This window comes from Octopus bimaculoides, chromosome 24 (assembly GCF_046866305.1).
Source record: "Octopus bimaculoides isolate indiv1 chromosome 24, ASM4686630v1, whole genome shotgun sequence".
Classification (NCBI taxonomy): Eukaryota; Metazoa; Mollusca; class Cephalopoda; order Octopoda; family Octopodidae; genus Octopus; species Octopus bimaculoides.
Window position 1 is genome coordinate 31,749,344 of NC_142951.1, and position 13,039 is coordinate 31,762,382.

The following is a 13,039-nucleotide window of genomic DNA, read 5'->3' on the forward strand; positions in this document are numbered from 1 at the left end:
TGACTTCGAAGTTCCACCTGTGGTGGTCGGGTCAGAATTAAGATGCAAGAGAATCTTTGAAGTAACTGACCCCTTCTTTTCTAAAGACAAACTCAATACTCTAGTTCAGCAGTTCCCAAACTTTTTAGAGACGCGACCCACTATTTATGACCCCAGTTTATGGCGACCCACTTAACTCTACCGTTTATCAGATAGACTCTATTGAGTCATCTACCATCTAGCTGCTGTTTATTCCAATCATTTCTTGGCTAATTAATAGCCTCCAGGTGATCCCTCCTATACTTTTTTGAATAATTTATAAACTTATTAGTGAAATCCATGCTGTCTTCTTTATTTAAATTTTTTACTATTTACATTAAATGTGAAACAAAACGTTTTATAACTGTTTCAACAATACAAAACCTCGAAGCAGTAACTGTTATCGGCTCGATCAGTGTTGTACTGCGCTTAGTTTAAAGTTCTCTATAAATAGGTAAAAACAGACTTTTCCTTTTTTTACGATTACGTACAAATAAATAACTTGAGAAAATGACCACCTCTGATTTGTTAAGTTCGTGAAAAAAAGCCTACTACTTGATAAAACAACCAGTCTGGTATTGAAAACATGAGTCTTGAACTATCTCGATAGACAGCAGTTAATCAAAGCTAATGCGTAATTCTATAACTTTTTTGCGACCCACTAGGATTCCGTTCGCGACCCATCAGTGGGTCGAGACTCATAGTTTGGAAACCACTGGTCTAGTTAAATATTTTGAGCAAGTCTTCAAGTAGTCTTTGACTGTTCATATCTCTCCCCCCTCTCTATCTATCTATCTATCTATCTATCTATCTATCTATCTATCTATCTATAATAAAACTGTCTTTTATATGTAATTGTGTATAAAAACAAACGTTGATGTATACATGTATGTGGGTGTCTCTTTATATTAATGCGTGTATGCAGTCCCCCCCCCCCCTTATCATTTTAAAGCTTTCCCACCAATAGAGAAAGAGACTGTTTCTTAGGGACACAGAACCAGGACTCTTTTGTTTGAACCCACACAATACCAACTAGGCAGCCATGCATACATTTATGTATGTTTGTATGTGTGTGTGTGTGTGTGTATGCTTGTATGTCATTATGTATATGAATCTGTTTCGATGTGTGTGTGTGTGTGTATGTGTGTCATTATATATATGAATCTGTTTCGATGTATGTATGTATATATATGTGTGTGTGTGTGTGTGTGAGCATACACACACCCACACCCTCACACACTAACAGCCTACTGCTGCTGCTGCTTACTATTAAACAGAAACAAGTCGAAGGAAATGAAACACAAAACACCATGTGAACTTAGAGAACTGATATTATCAAATTTTAATTTAATTTATTTCAATTTCCTTTTATTTCAACGTAACTAAATTGTCTCTTTAAACCGATTAAAATCAGTAGCTGCTAAGATAAAAAAACGTAAATACAGCCTCACTTTTATCCATGACAAAGTGCTCAAGAATTTTCTTTTTGCTTTCTCATTTGAATATAAATTTACACACGTGAAACTTCATATACTTATGTGTCAAAAATGCTGACAGATTTATCAACCCTTTAGCATTTAAACCAGCCATATCGAGCCAAAATATTTTACCTGTTTTATGTTCAAACTGGACAGATTCAGTCTCTTCACCTACCCTGCAATGCCATACTCAAAATAGATAACCACAACATGGAAATCTTGAAGCCAGAAAAGGATTACCAACAACATGGTCCTGGGTTCAGTCCTACTGCTTGGCACCTTGGGCAAGTGTCTTCTACCATAGTCTCGGGACGACCAAAGCCTTGTGAGTAGATTTGGCAGACGGAAACTGGAAGAAGTTTGTCGTATATGTATTTATATATATGTATGTATGTGTGTCTGCGTTTGTCCCCCCCCCCCAACATCGACCCAAGATGTAGCAGCAAGAGAAAGTGAGAAAGAACTGCAGCAGTACTTAGTTACAGCTGAATAAATTGGAGCAATGTGAAAATCAAATGCCTTGCTCAAGGACACGATGCACCACCAATACACCAGTTCTAGGAATTGAACTTATGTCTTTATGATCATCTGTAAACCACCCTAACCACTAGGCCTCATGCTTTCACTGTCACAGATGTTTACATGATATGTTCATTCGTATGTTTGCTTACAACTTGAACAGTCACTTCGTTATCTCAAACAGTAATAAAGACAGCAAGTCCGAATTTGTTTTATTTTTATCAATGATTAATTACTAAATAAAATTAAGCATTGTTCTTTTTTTTATTTCATTTAATTAATTTTATTTTTCGTTTTTGTATCTTGTAAAATTTTTGCTGTTTGTTCTGAGCAAGTTATCTGGATATTAAGTACAAAGTCCTCTTCCTTGTTTAATCAATGTCACATGCCCCAAAAAAGAAGTTAGACGATAGTGATATACAGAGAGCTAAATGCAATGGAAGTGTTTCCATGACATGATTCCTTCCTTCCTTCCTTTGTTCCCTCCCTCCTTCCCTCTGTTTCTTTCTCTCTTCCCTTCTTTATCTTTCTTCCACCCTCTCTCTCTCTCTCTCTCTTTCTTAATTTTACTCTTCACTAAATGTGGGACACTTTAATATTGTTCACACATCAGTTTGACATATAAGATAATTCTTTATGATTTAGCCAGCTCAACATCTTCAGCCCCCCCTCATTTGTCAGTTACTCACACGCACGCACGCAAAGACACACAGATGCAAGCATGGCTGTATTTTTCAGAAGCTTGCTCCTCAACCATTTTATCTTGAGTTCTTTCTCACAGCACGGCACCTTGGGCAAGTGTCTTTCACTATATGTCCTGGACCAACAAAAGATTTGTGACTTGATTTGGTTGATAGAATCTGAAAGAAGTTCATTTCATACACACACACACACACACACACACACACACACACACACACACACACACCATCTTTATCTAATGACCACTTCTCCATGTTTGTATGGGTCAGATGGAATTTTTGAAGGCAGATTTTCTATGACTAGATGCCCTTACTGTTGCCAACCCTCACCCATTTCCAAGCAAGGTAATATTTCCCTATGGCCAGACATGTTTTCACAGAAGACTGGAAACAAACAACCTCACTTGTGTGATGGTGATGTTCATTTACAAGACAAGGGTACACACACACACACACACACACACATATTACAGTGATCTTCCTTCAGTTTAGATATGGTAAAAATAAATGAAAGTTTTTTACACAATGTAAAAAAAAAAAAAAGATCATAGGAAATTTCATTAGATAACAGACTTTTGTTCGTAAACCACAGGTCAATGAATAAAGAATTAATTTATGTATCAGATTCGCATTGAAAATACATTAACTATTTTATGGCTTAAATAGAAATGTAATTAACAGACTGCAAAAAAAAAAAAATAATAATAACAATTATGGGAAAAGTGTATAAAACCAAGCCAGTATCTGAATTCCAACCAGTGCAAGGATGGGCTGGGTGGTTAAGAAGCTTGTGTTGCTATCACATGATTTGTGATTCAGTCCTACCGTGTGGGGTTAAGTGTTTTCTACTTTAGCTCCTGGCCAACCAGTGCCCTATGCCGGAAACTTGTTAGTTGGAAACTCTCAAATACAACCCCAGAAAATAACGAAATCCTTTTGGTCGTCACTATTTTATTAATGAGTAGAAAAAAAAATTGGGACTTGCATCAACATAATTCTTCTTTCTTCATCTTGCTGTCAGACAAGTTTAACCCTTTAACTGAGAAATTAAATTTTATGGTTGGCATTTCGGAAGGGCATCCAGCTGTAGAAACTCTGCCAAATCAGATTGGAGCCTGGTGTAACCACCTGGTTCACCAGTCCTCAGTCAAATAGTCAAATATATATATATATATATATATATATATATATATATATATACCAACCACATAGTTGCGAGTTCAGTCCCACTGTGTGGCACCTTGGGCAAGTGTCTTCTACTATAGCCTTGAACCGACCAAAGCCTTGTGAGTGGATTTGGTAGACGGAAACTGAAAGAAGCATGTCGTATATATGTATATACATATATATGTGTGTGTTTGTGTGTCTGTGTTAGTCCCCCTACCATTGCATGACAACCGATGCTGGTGTGTTTATGTCCCTGTCACTTAGCGGTTTGGCAAAAGAGACCGATAGAATAAGTACTAGGCTTACAAAGAATAAGTCTTGGGGTCGATTTGCTCGACTAAAGGTGGTGCTCCAGCATGGCCACAGTCAAATGACTGAAACAAGTAAAAGAGTAAAAAAGTATATGAATTTTGTAAATATAAGTATATAATACATAGATGTATGCAAATTTTGCATAGTGCTGGGGTTGATTTGTTCAACTAAAATTCAGCGAGGCTGTGCCCCAGCATGGCCGCATTCTAATGACTGAAAAATAAAACGAAAAAGATATATAATTTTGCAAAAACACAGTAATTACCTGCTTCGTAGGAAACGAAGGAATCCAAGAAAGCTTCTGGCAATTTGCACCGGCATTCAGAGAGGAATTTTTACATAAATTAATCACAAAGTTGCTGAATTGACAGCACCTGTATTTCTCTACCTGTCAAAGCTGTTCAAAAATCGGCTTGAATGTATTGCATTCTTCAATTTCACTGTATATAAATACACACATGCACACCCACTTGCGTACATACACATGCATTTAAGATGGTGATAGTGATGATGATGATGATAATGGTGATAATCTTGATTTTGATGATGATGATGATGATGATGATGATGATGATGATGACAATGAACTTTCCCATCAAGAACAGCATATGAATGTTTAGTAATAAAGGTTAAAATATAATTCATAATAGCTGATAAAAAAAGATCTAAATAAATGGAAACGGAATTGATAAAAATAAAAAAAAAATTGATAAAATTAATAACTATTACAGCCAAAAAATAATTAAGCTAAATAATTATGGCATTGCACTGATTACATTTTAGCTTTTGTGTGCCAGTGTCCCCTTGCATGCCTTTTGCTCAGAACAAACAGGATAGCTGTCATCCTTCAGCCTGAAGCGGAGCCGACAGACTTAGCAAATATATTAATTTTCTAATACTGCATGGAATGAGTCTTTGATTTAGAGAAGGGTTTGTTTTTATGCTTTAATTTCAGCTCTTTTTCAAGGAACTGTGGACCCTTTCAAAGAATTAATTATACCAAGATTGACAACTGAGAGGAAAGTGCTCCCTAAGTTGTAGATATGTTTCCAGTTGCTTCTGTCATTCCTTTACCCTGTAGCATTTAAACCAACCATATCAGGTCAAAACATTCTACCTGTTTTATGCTTGAACCAGCCAGATCTGTCCTCTCATACCTACCCTACAATGTCATTATAAAAATAAACAATCACATCATCGAAATCTCAGAGCTATAACATAATGCATAATTAAATTAAAACAATGTGAATAAATAAGGATTACATTGGACAGAATAATCTGAATTCTAAAGGGTTAATCTTGTTTTTGTAATGTGAGGCATGTATACGCTGACCTGTTGCCTGCAGGCCCATTCAAATCTAGGAGCTCAATGATAATCTATTTATGCTGTGTAGGCTTTACCCTGGATCCTAAAATGTTAAGGACATCTGTGAGTACAGTAATGATTTTCTGACACATCATCGGATTGGATTAAATAACTGACTACACAGGAGTATTTTGAGGGATTCTAGTATCTTCCATATGAATGACAGGTCTTACGCAGTGCTTTTGTGCATGTCATAAAAATTCTTCAATTCCTTTTTCCAGAATATCACTGTTTGGTACCTTGTCATCTCCTGGAATATTACATATTGGTTTCAAATTTTGGCACAAGGCCAGCAAGTTCTGAAGAGGTGGGTAAGTCAATTACATTGACCCCCCCCCCCCCCAATGCCCAAAATTTACTCTTCTTTCCGGATATTTTAATCATCAAAAAACATTAACATCAACATCAACATCCTCTACAAATTGTTTACGTCTTGACATTGAAATACTCTACAAATTGTTTACGTCTTGACATTGAAAACATATAATGTATGGTTAATCATTGTGAATTGTAAAAACTTGAAACAAGAAACTCAGGAATTAAGATAAATACTATTTGAATGACAGAACCCATCAAGGTTAATTAATAATGAACGATAATGGAATAAAACATGCCTATGTAATGAGCAGTCAAGAATTATGAAGGACAAAGAAATTAACTACTAGCATCAGATTACCCACTAATAATACAACACCAATAGTCAAAAAGTATGGTTGCTCTAAACTGCAGAACCTGTATTGGGCTGAGAGAAGACATCTATCTATAATCCATTAAAAGTCAGTTTGAATCTTGCTTGCTTGCTTGCAATGTTACCCAGCCAAACTGGTGCATACTGGAAAAATACTATGAATTAAGTTTACCCTGAAATGTTAATAAAGGACCCAAAATACCTGTTATGTGGAAGCAGGGCATGCAAGAAATAGCAGCCAGATCGTTCCCTTTCTGGAGAAAGGAGCTGTTTACCCGTGATTTCGATGTTACATTCATTGAAAGCATGCAGAAAACATGAAAATGGAAAAAAAACCCCCACAAAACAAAACTCCGTTGCTGGGAAACTCAGACTTTCCCCCTGACCCAACGGGTCACGGGTAGTCTAGTATATTATAAATTTAAATTAGGACTTACAGTCACTGTAAAAAAAAAAATCACTTGTTCATAACAAGTTTAATTTATGTTATTCAATGTAATGAGGATTACAAAGAACAAACAAAAAACTTATTTTGGAAAACTGTTAAAATCCGAAGGCAATGCATATGAAATCATAACATCAGAAAGATTCCACTAAACGAACATTCAGACTTATGCACAACAAACAGATAACCGAAGATCTGAGTCTCGCCACTTTATCTTGTTTTGACAAAAGCCACAGATCAGACAGGGTTAAGTAAAGAAACCTACAAATCACTACTGAATAAGATATAACATATCAAATAGAGACATCACACTATTGTAGTTCACATTCTCTCATACAAACACATAAAAAAAACCCATATATTTTATTGTCACTCACAGGCCAGCTAATATGCTATTTCTGTGATTTTTAACTATTCTAACTAACTCTTGTTCATACTATCCCATGATATGATCACTAGATTAACACTGGTTTGACTTATGGTGCAAAATTATCATTGGAACCATCATGTAACCTAATACTTGGGCATAATGCACATCTGGAATTTTTGCTGCCACGTAGTACAATCCACTGCACTGAAGCAGTTTAAACTTTCGGTGTGGCTCATTCGTCCAATAACATGAAACTTTGACCTCATGATCAGTTTTCAACATTCTCTAAATTTCTCTGCAAAACTCAATGTCCAAGATTACTACAACCTTTGACTCACCAAGAATATTCTAATAGTAACTCAGTATTCTCTTTCAGGCTTGTGGACGAAATTGAGATGTCAGTGGGAGTACAGATGCAGGCTCTCACAAAAGCCTGTTAGTGTGTGTGTGTGTATATATATATATATATAAATATATGTGTGTATGTGTATATACATATAAATATATGTATGTGTATATATATGTATATATGTGTGTGTGTATGTGTATATATACATATATATATGTATATGTGTGTGTATATATATGTATATATATATAAATATATATATAATATATATGTGTGTGTGTGTGTACATTAACTTCACGAGCAGGCTGTTCTGTTGATTGGATTAACTGGAACCCTCATCATTGTAACCGACAGAGTGCCACTTGTGTGTGTGTGTGTGTGTGTGTGTAAGAGAGAGAGAGACAGACAGACAGACAGGGGTGATGTATGCATGTGTTGGTTCAGGCAGACAAAGAATAAAAAAAAAAGATGAAGAAAAAGAAGAAATGGCAGTGGATGCTGAAGTGGAAGAGCAGGAGGAGAAGAATAAGTGAAAGTGAAAGTATGTGAGAATAAGGAGAAGAAAACAGATGAGGTGCAAAGAAAAAAAGAAAGAAAGCAGAAGGAAAGGAAGAAAGAAAGAAAGGAGGAAGAGAAACGTCCCGGATAGAAAGCCAGAAAGATTCTTTAACCAATCAGATACGTCTCTTTTGGTGGCATCATCCGTAACCGCACCCAACCATACATGTTCAATATGACAAACACATACACACATACAGACACACATGGTACATGCATACAGAAACACACACACAAAGATAGACATGCACACACACACAGAAACACAGATGTGCATGCAACGACAGATGTGCACATAAAGGTACATATGCATATAGACATACAGGTGTGCACACAGATGTGTGCATAAATTTATGCACAAACACATGCGTGCGCTGAAAGATACACATATATACATACAGACATGAACACAAAGATATACACTCACACGCACACACACACACACACACACACATATACATGCAGACAGAGGCACACACATTCAAAGATACAGTCACACAGATGCATACACAAGGATTCATATGCACATGCACAATAATAAACACACACACACAAAAGCGTACATAAAGACACACATATACACAAAGTTAACATAGAAGCACACACACACACACACATACATATGCAGAACTGCCATTATACAGGAACAATATTTCAGACATCATCAATAAATGTTACATAACTGATAAGGCTGGTGTGTGTGGAGAGATAATTCTAGCACATTATTGCACAAACACTAACTGGGGACACACACACACACATATGCTAACATATACTCATGCACACATACATATACACACTTGCACACATACACACAAATGTACACTCTCTTTTTCTCTCTTCCCACCTTTCTTTCTTTCTTTCTTTGCTTCCTTCCGGAATGTTTTAACTTTCAGAGACACATTGACCAAAGATTAAGGATTAAATATTGAGATTCCTTTCAGGAACCCTTCTTCACCCCCGAGCATTATCCAGTTTTTATGAACCCAGTTACTGTCACCTCCTTCTGTTTTTGACTAGAATATGGCAAAACGTAGTGGAAAATTGAAAATTTCTCAACCACAATAACAACATCATCACCATCACCATCGTATGGCAGGCGCTAGCGTAACGAAAACAGCTGAAATGTTTGGTGTATCAAGAAGTACTGTCTCGAAAGTAATGACAGCCTTTGAGAAAGAGGGAAAAACCTCCTTATCGAAACAAAACTCCGGAAGAAAACCAAAACTTTCAGATAGGGACCATTAAACTCTTACGCGAATTGTTAGAAAGGATCACAAAAGTACAGCTCCCAAAATTACTGCAGAGCTTAATGACCACCTCAAGAAACCATTGTTTTGGTTCAGAGATGGTGGCGTGCATGATAAGGTAAGCATGCAACAGAGGCAATAAAAGGTTGTCATGCAATGCATGACCACGGACTCTGTGAATGATGCAAGTAGAAGCAGCCGTCCAACCACATCCTGATCAGCAGAGAGTGTGGCAACAGTGCAGGACATGTTTAATCGCAGCCCGCAAAACTCAACACGTCAAGCAGCTCATGAAAGTGGACGAACAAGGCACACAATATGTTGTTGTTGTTGGCACTCCGTCACTTATGACGTCGAGGGTTCCAGTTGATCCAATCAACGGAACAGCCTGCTCGTGAAATTAACGTGCAAGTGGCTGAGCACTCCACAGACACGTGTACCCTTAACGTAGTTCTCGGGGATATTCAGCGTGACACACAGTGTGACAAGGCCGACCCATTGAATTACAGGCACAACAGAAACAGGAAGTAAGAGTGAGAGAAAGTTGTGGTGAAAGAGTACAGCAGGGTTCGCCACCATCCCCTGCCAGAGCCTTGTGGAGCTTTAAGTGTTTTCGCTGAATAAACACTCACAACGCCCAGTCTGGGAATCAAAACTGCAATCCTATGACAGCGAGTCCGCTGCCCTAACCACTGGGCCATTGCGCCTCCACACACAATATGTACAATGTTGCATAAAGAATTGAAAAGTGGAAACCCCATTACGTGCAGGAGCTAAAACCTGATGGCATGGCGCTGACCTCATGAATGGCCTCCAAGAAGTCCAGATCTCTCTGCATGTGATCTTTACCTGTGGGATTACACAAAAAAGGGATTACACAAAACCTTACACACTGGAGGACTTGGAGACATGGATTCAGGAGGTTCTCAATGACATCCCAGAGAATGTCCTTCAGAGGGTTGTTCATTCCATCCCTGGCCATTTGAGGAAACTGGTTGACGCCACCAGTGCTTACAATGGAATCTGAAGATTTACTTTCATTTTCCCATGTCATACCGGACATGTATCATTTGTTTCAATACATTTGCAAAAGGAATATGGATTCTATTAACAATTTTTAATGCCTACTTACTTTCCACCCACCCTGTATATATATATATATATATATATATATATATATATATATATACATATATATATATGTGTGTATATATATATACTGTTAGTTGTGTGTGAAATAAATAGGAAATGATTACATATAGAGCAGCATTTCACGGAGTGTCAGTTTCAAATTCAAACCCATATTTATCAGTGATATTTACTAATGTATTCGTTAATTATGCTCACAACCTCATTTATTTCTCGAGTTGATTACAACCATTAGAAGCCATGGTCACGTTACTCGATTCTGTTCTTATTCCCCCATTAGTTTCTCTTCTGCTGCCACCACCACCACCACCACCACCACCACCACTACCACCACCATCGCCACCACCATCGGGTATTAGTTGTCTGCTTAATGATGCGTTTGACAATCGACAAGTTGTTTTCAAAGCTTCTGGTACTTGTTTTTCTTTCTTATCAGCAACATTCACAGAAGTGTGGCTGTCCTATCAAGTTGTGGTGATTGTTTAGAGACACAATAAAGTGTGTGTGTGTGTGTCTGTGTGTGTGTGTGTCTTTGTGTGTGTCTGTGTGTGTGTGTGTGTCTTTGTTTGTGTGTAGGTGGGGCAAGTGTGTGTGTGAGTGTGTTGTGTGGAGGGTATGTTTGTAAGTGCATGAATATGGGTGGTGTGTGAGCGTGTGTTGTCATGGGGTATGTGTGTGAGTTACATGTGTTTTTTGTGGGTGTGCTTGTGAACGAGTGTGTGTGAGTGTGGTGGATGTGTGTGTGTGTGCACGCATGTGAGGATTGTGAATGTGAAAAAATGAGAGTGAATTTATCTGGATGTGTGTGGGTGTGTGTGTGTTAGTACATGCAAATATATCTTGGAGTTTTACAACTGAGAAAGCTGACAAGCAATTGCAAAATTAAATTAATATTTACAAAGAACACATACCCTGACTTGCTATTTGGTGGTGGTGGTGGTGGTGGTGGTGAAGATGATGATGATGATTTCAAATTTTGACACACAGCCAGCAATTTTGGGGAAAGGGGTCAGTCAAACAAACCGTCCAACCCATGCCAGCATGGAAAACAGACATTAAATGATGATGATGATGATTATGGGCTAATTCGATTACATTTACCCCAGTGTTCAGCTGGTACTTAGTTTATTGACCCTGAAAGGCAAAGTTGACCACAGCAGAATTTGAACTCAGAATGTTAAGAGAGACGAAATGCCATGAAACATTTTCCCCAGCATGCTCATGATTCTGCCAGCTCACCACCTTAATAATAGTAATAATAATAATAATAATTCTTTCTACTATAGGCACAAGGCCTGAAATTTGAGGGGAGAGGACTAGTCGATTACATTGACCTCAGTGTGTCACCGGTACCTAATTTATTGACCTGAAAGGATGAAAGGCAAAATCGACCTTGGTGAATTTGAACTCAGAAGATGGACGAAATTTTGCTAAGCATTTTGCCTGGTGTACTAACGATTCTACCAGCTTGCCACAAGCCAGCAGTTTTGTGGGAGGGGATAAGTTGATTGCGTTGAACCCAGTACACAACTGGTACTTATTTTATCAACCTTGAGAGCATGAAAGGCAAAGTTAGCCTCGGTGGAACTTGAACTCAGAATTCGAAGAGGGACAAAATGCCACTTACCATTTTGCCTGGCATGTTAACGATTCTGCCAGCTCATTGTCTTTATAATAATAATAATCTTTTCTTCTCTAGGCACAAGGCTTGAAATTTTGGGGGAGGGGGGGGGGGCAGACGGTTAGATCGACCCCAGTATGCAATTGGTACTTAATTTATCTACCCCGAAAGGATGAAAGGTAAAGTCGACCTTGGCAGAATTCGAACTTGGAATGTAAAGACAGATGAAATACCACTAAGCATTTTGCCAGCTCGCCGCCTTAATAATAATAACAATAAGGATTTCAAATTTTGGCACAAGGCCAGCTATTGGAGGGGAGATAAGCTGATTACATCAACCCCAAGGCTCAACTGGTACATATTTTATCAACTCAAGAAAGATGAAAGGCAAAGTTGACCTTGGTGGAATTTGAACTTAGAGCATAAAGATCTAGAAGAAATGCTATTGAGCATTTTGCTCGACATTTAAATAATTCTGCCAGCTAATTGCCTTATAATAATAATAACAAGAGTACTCAAGCTGTCATTATTCATGGAGTTATTGTTGGGAAAGTTGCTCAATGAGGGTTGATAATTAGAGAATTAAGAAGTAAATAAAAATGCCAAAATAACAGAAAAATAAGAAAATTATACTTATCATTCCCCAAATACTATACATGTATGATTCATTGCAGAAGTTCATGAAGGACAATATTTCTTGTGTAGACATAAGGAGGCACTAACATACTCTGGTCTTCTGAGCTTTCAGTCTGTAATTTCAAGTGTTCCTCACCCTAATCCTAATCCTAATCCAGACACGTAGCGTATTATATATATTGATAATGACACTGATTTCTGTTATTTTCCACAAGGGTAAGACTTGAGGGGACATTACATGGGCAGGATACAAAATGTATGGTGTTGGGGAAGTTACAATGAAAGTGAAAGTGTGAGGAAAAATAATATGAAAGTGAAAGTAGACAGACTCTGTAACATTTCTAGAAGGTTCATGTAGGAAGTGGACCATCCTCTAATTCCAATCAAGGAACCCCTTAGATCCTGTGGTACC

The 13,039-nt window shown here is 37.6% G+C and overlaps 2 protein-coding genes across 4 annotated transcripts in view; one reads left to right on the forward strand and one right to left on the reverse strand.

Moving 5' to 3' along the window:
* LOC106880766 (isoleucine--tRNA ligase, mitochondrial) overlaps window positions 1-13,039 on the forward strand; it is a 110,368-nt gene that overhangs the window by 32,922 nt on the left and 64,407 nt on the right. The window lies entirely within an intron of this gene.
* LOC106880787 (glutathione hydrolase 1 proenzyme) overlaps window positions 1-13,039 on the reverse strand; it is an 88,028-nt gene that overhangs the window by 31,588 nt on the left and 43,401 nt on the right. The window contains exon 1 of one of the 3 annotated variants that reach the window (XM_089341051.1): window positions 4,461-4,682. The exons of the other annotated variants lie outside the window; for them this stretch is intronic. Coding sequence (XP_089197177.1) covers window positions 4,461-4,516 — 56 coding nt within the window. The 5' untranslated portion in view covers window positions 4,517-4,682. Of the gene's footprint in view, window positions 1-4,460; window positions 4,683-13,039 lie in introns of those variants that run through there. 3 annotated transcript variants of the gene reach the window in all.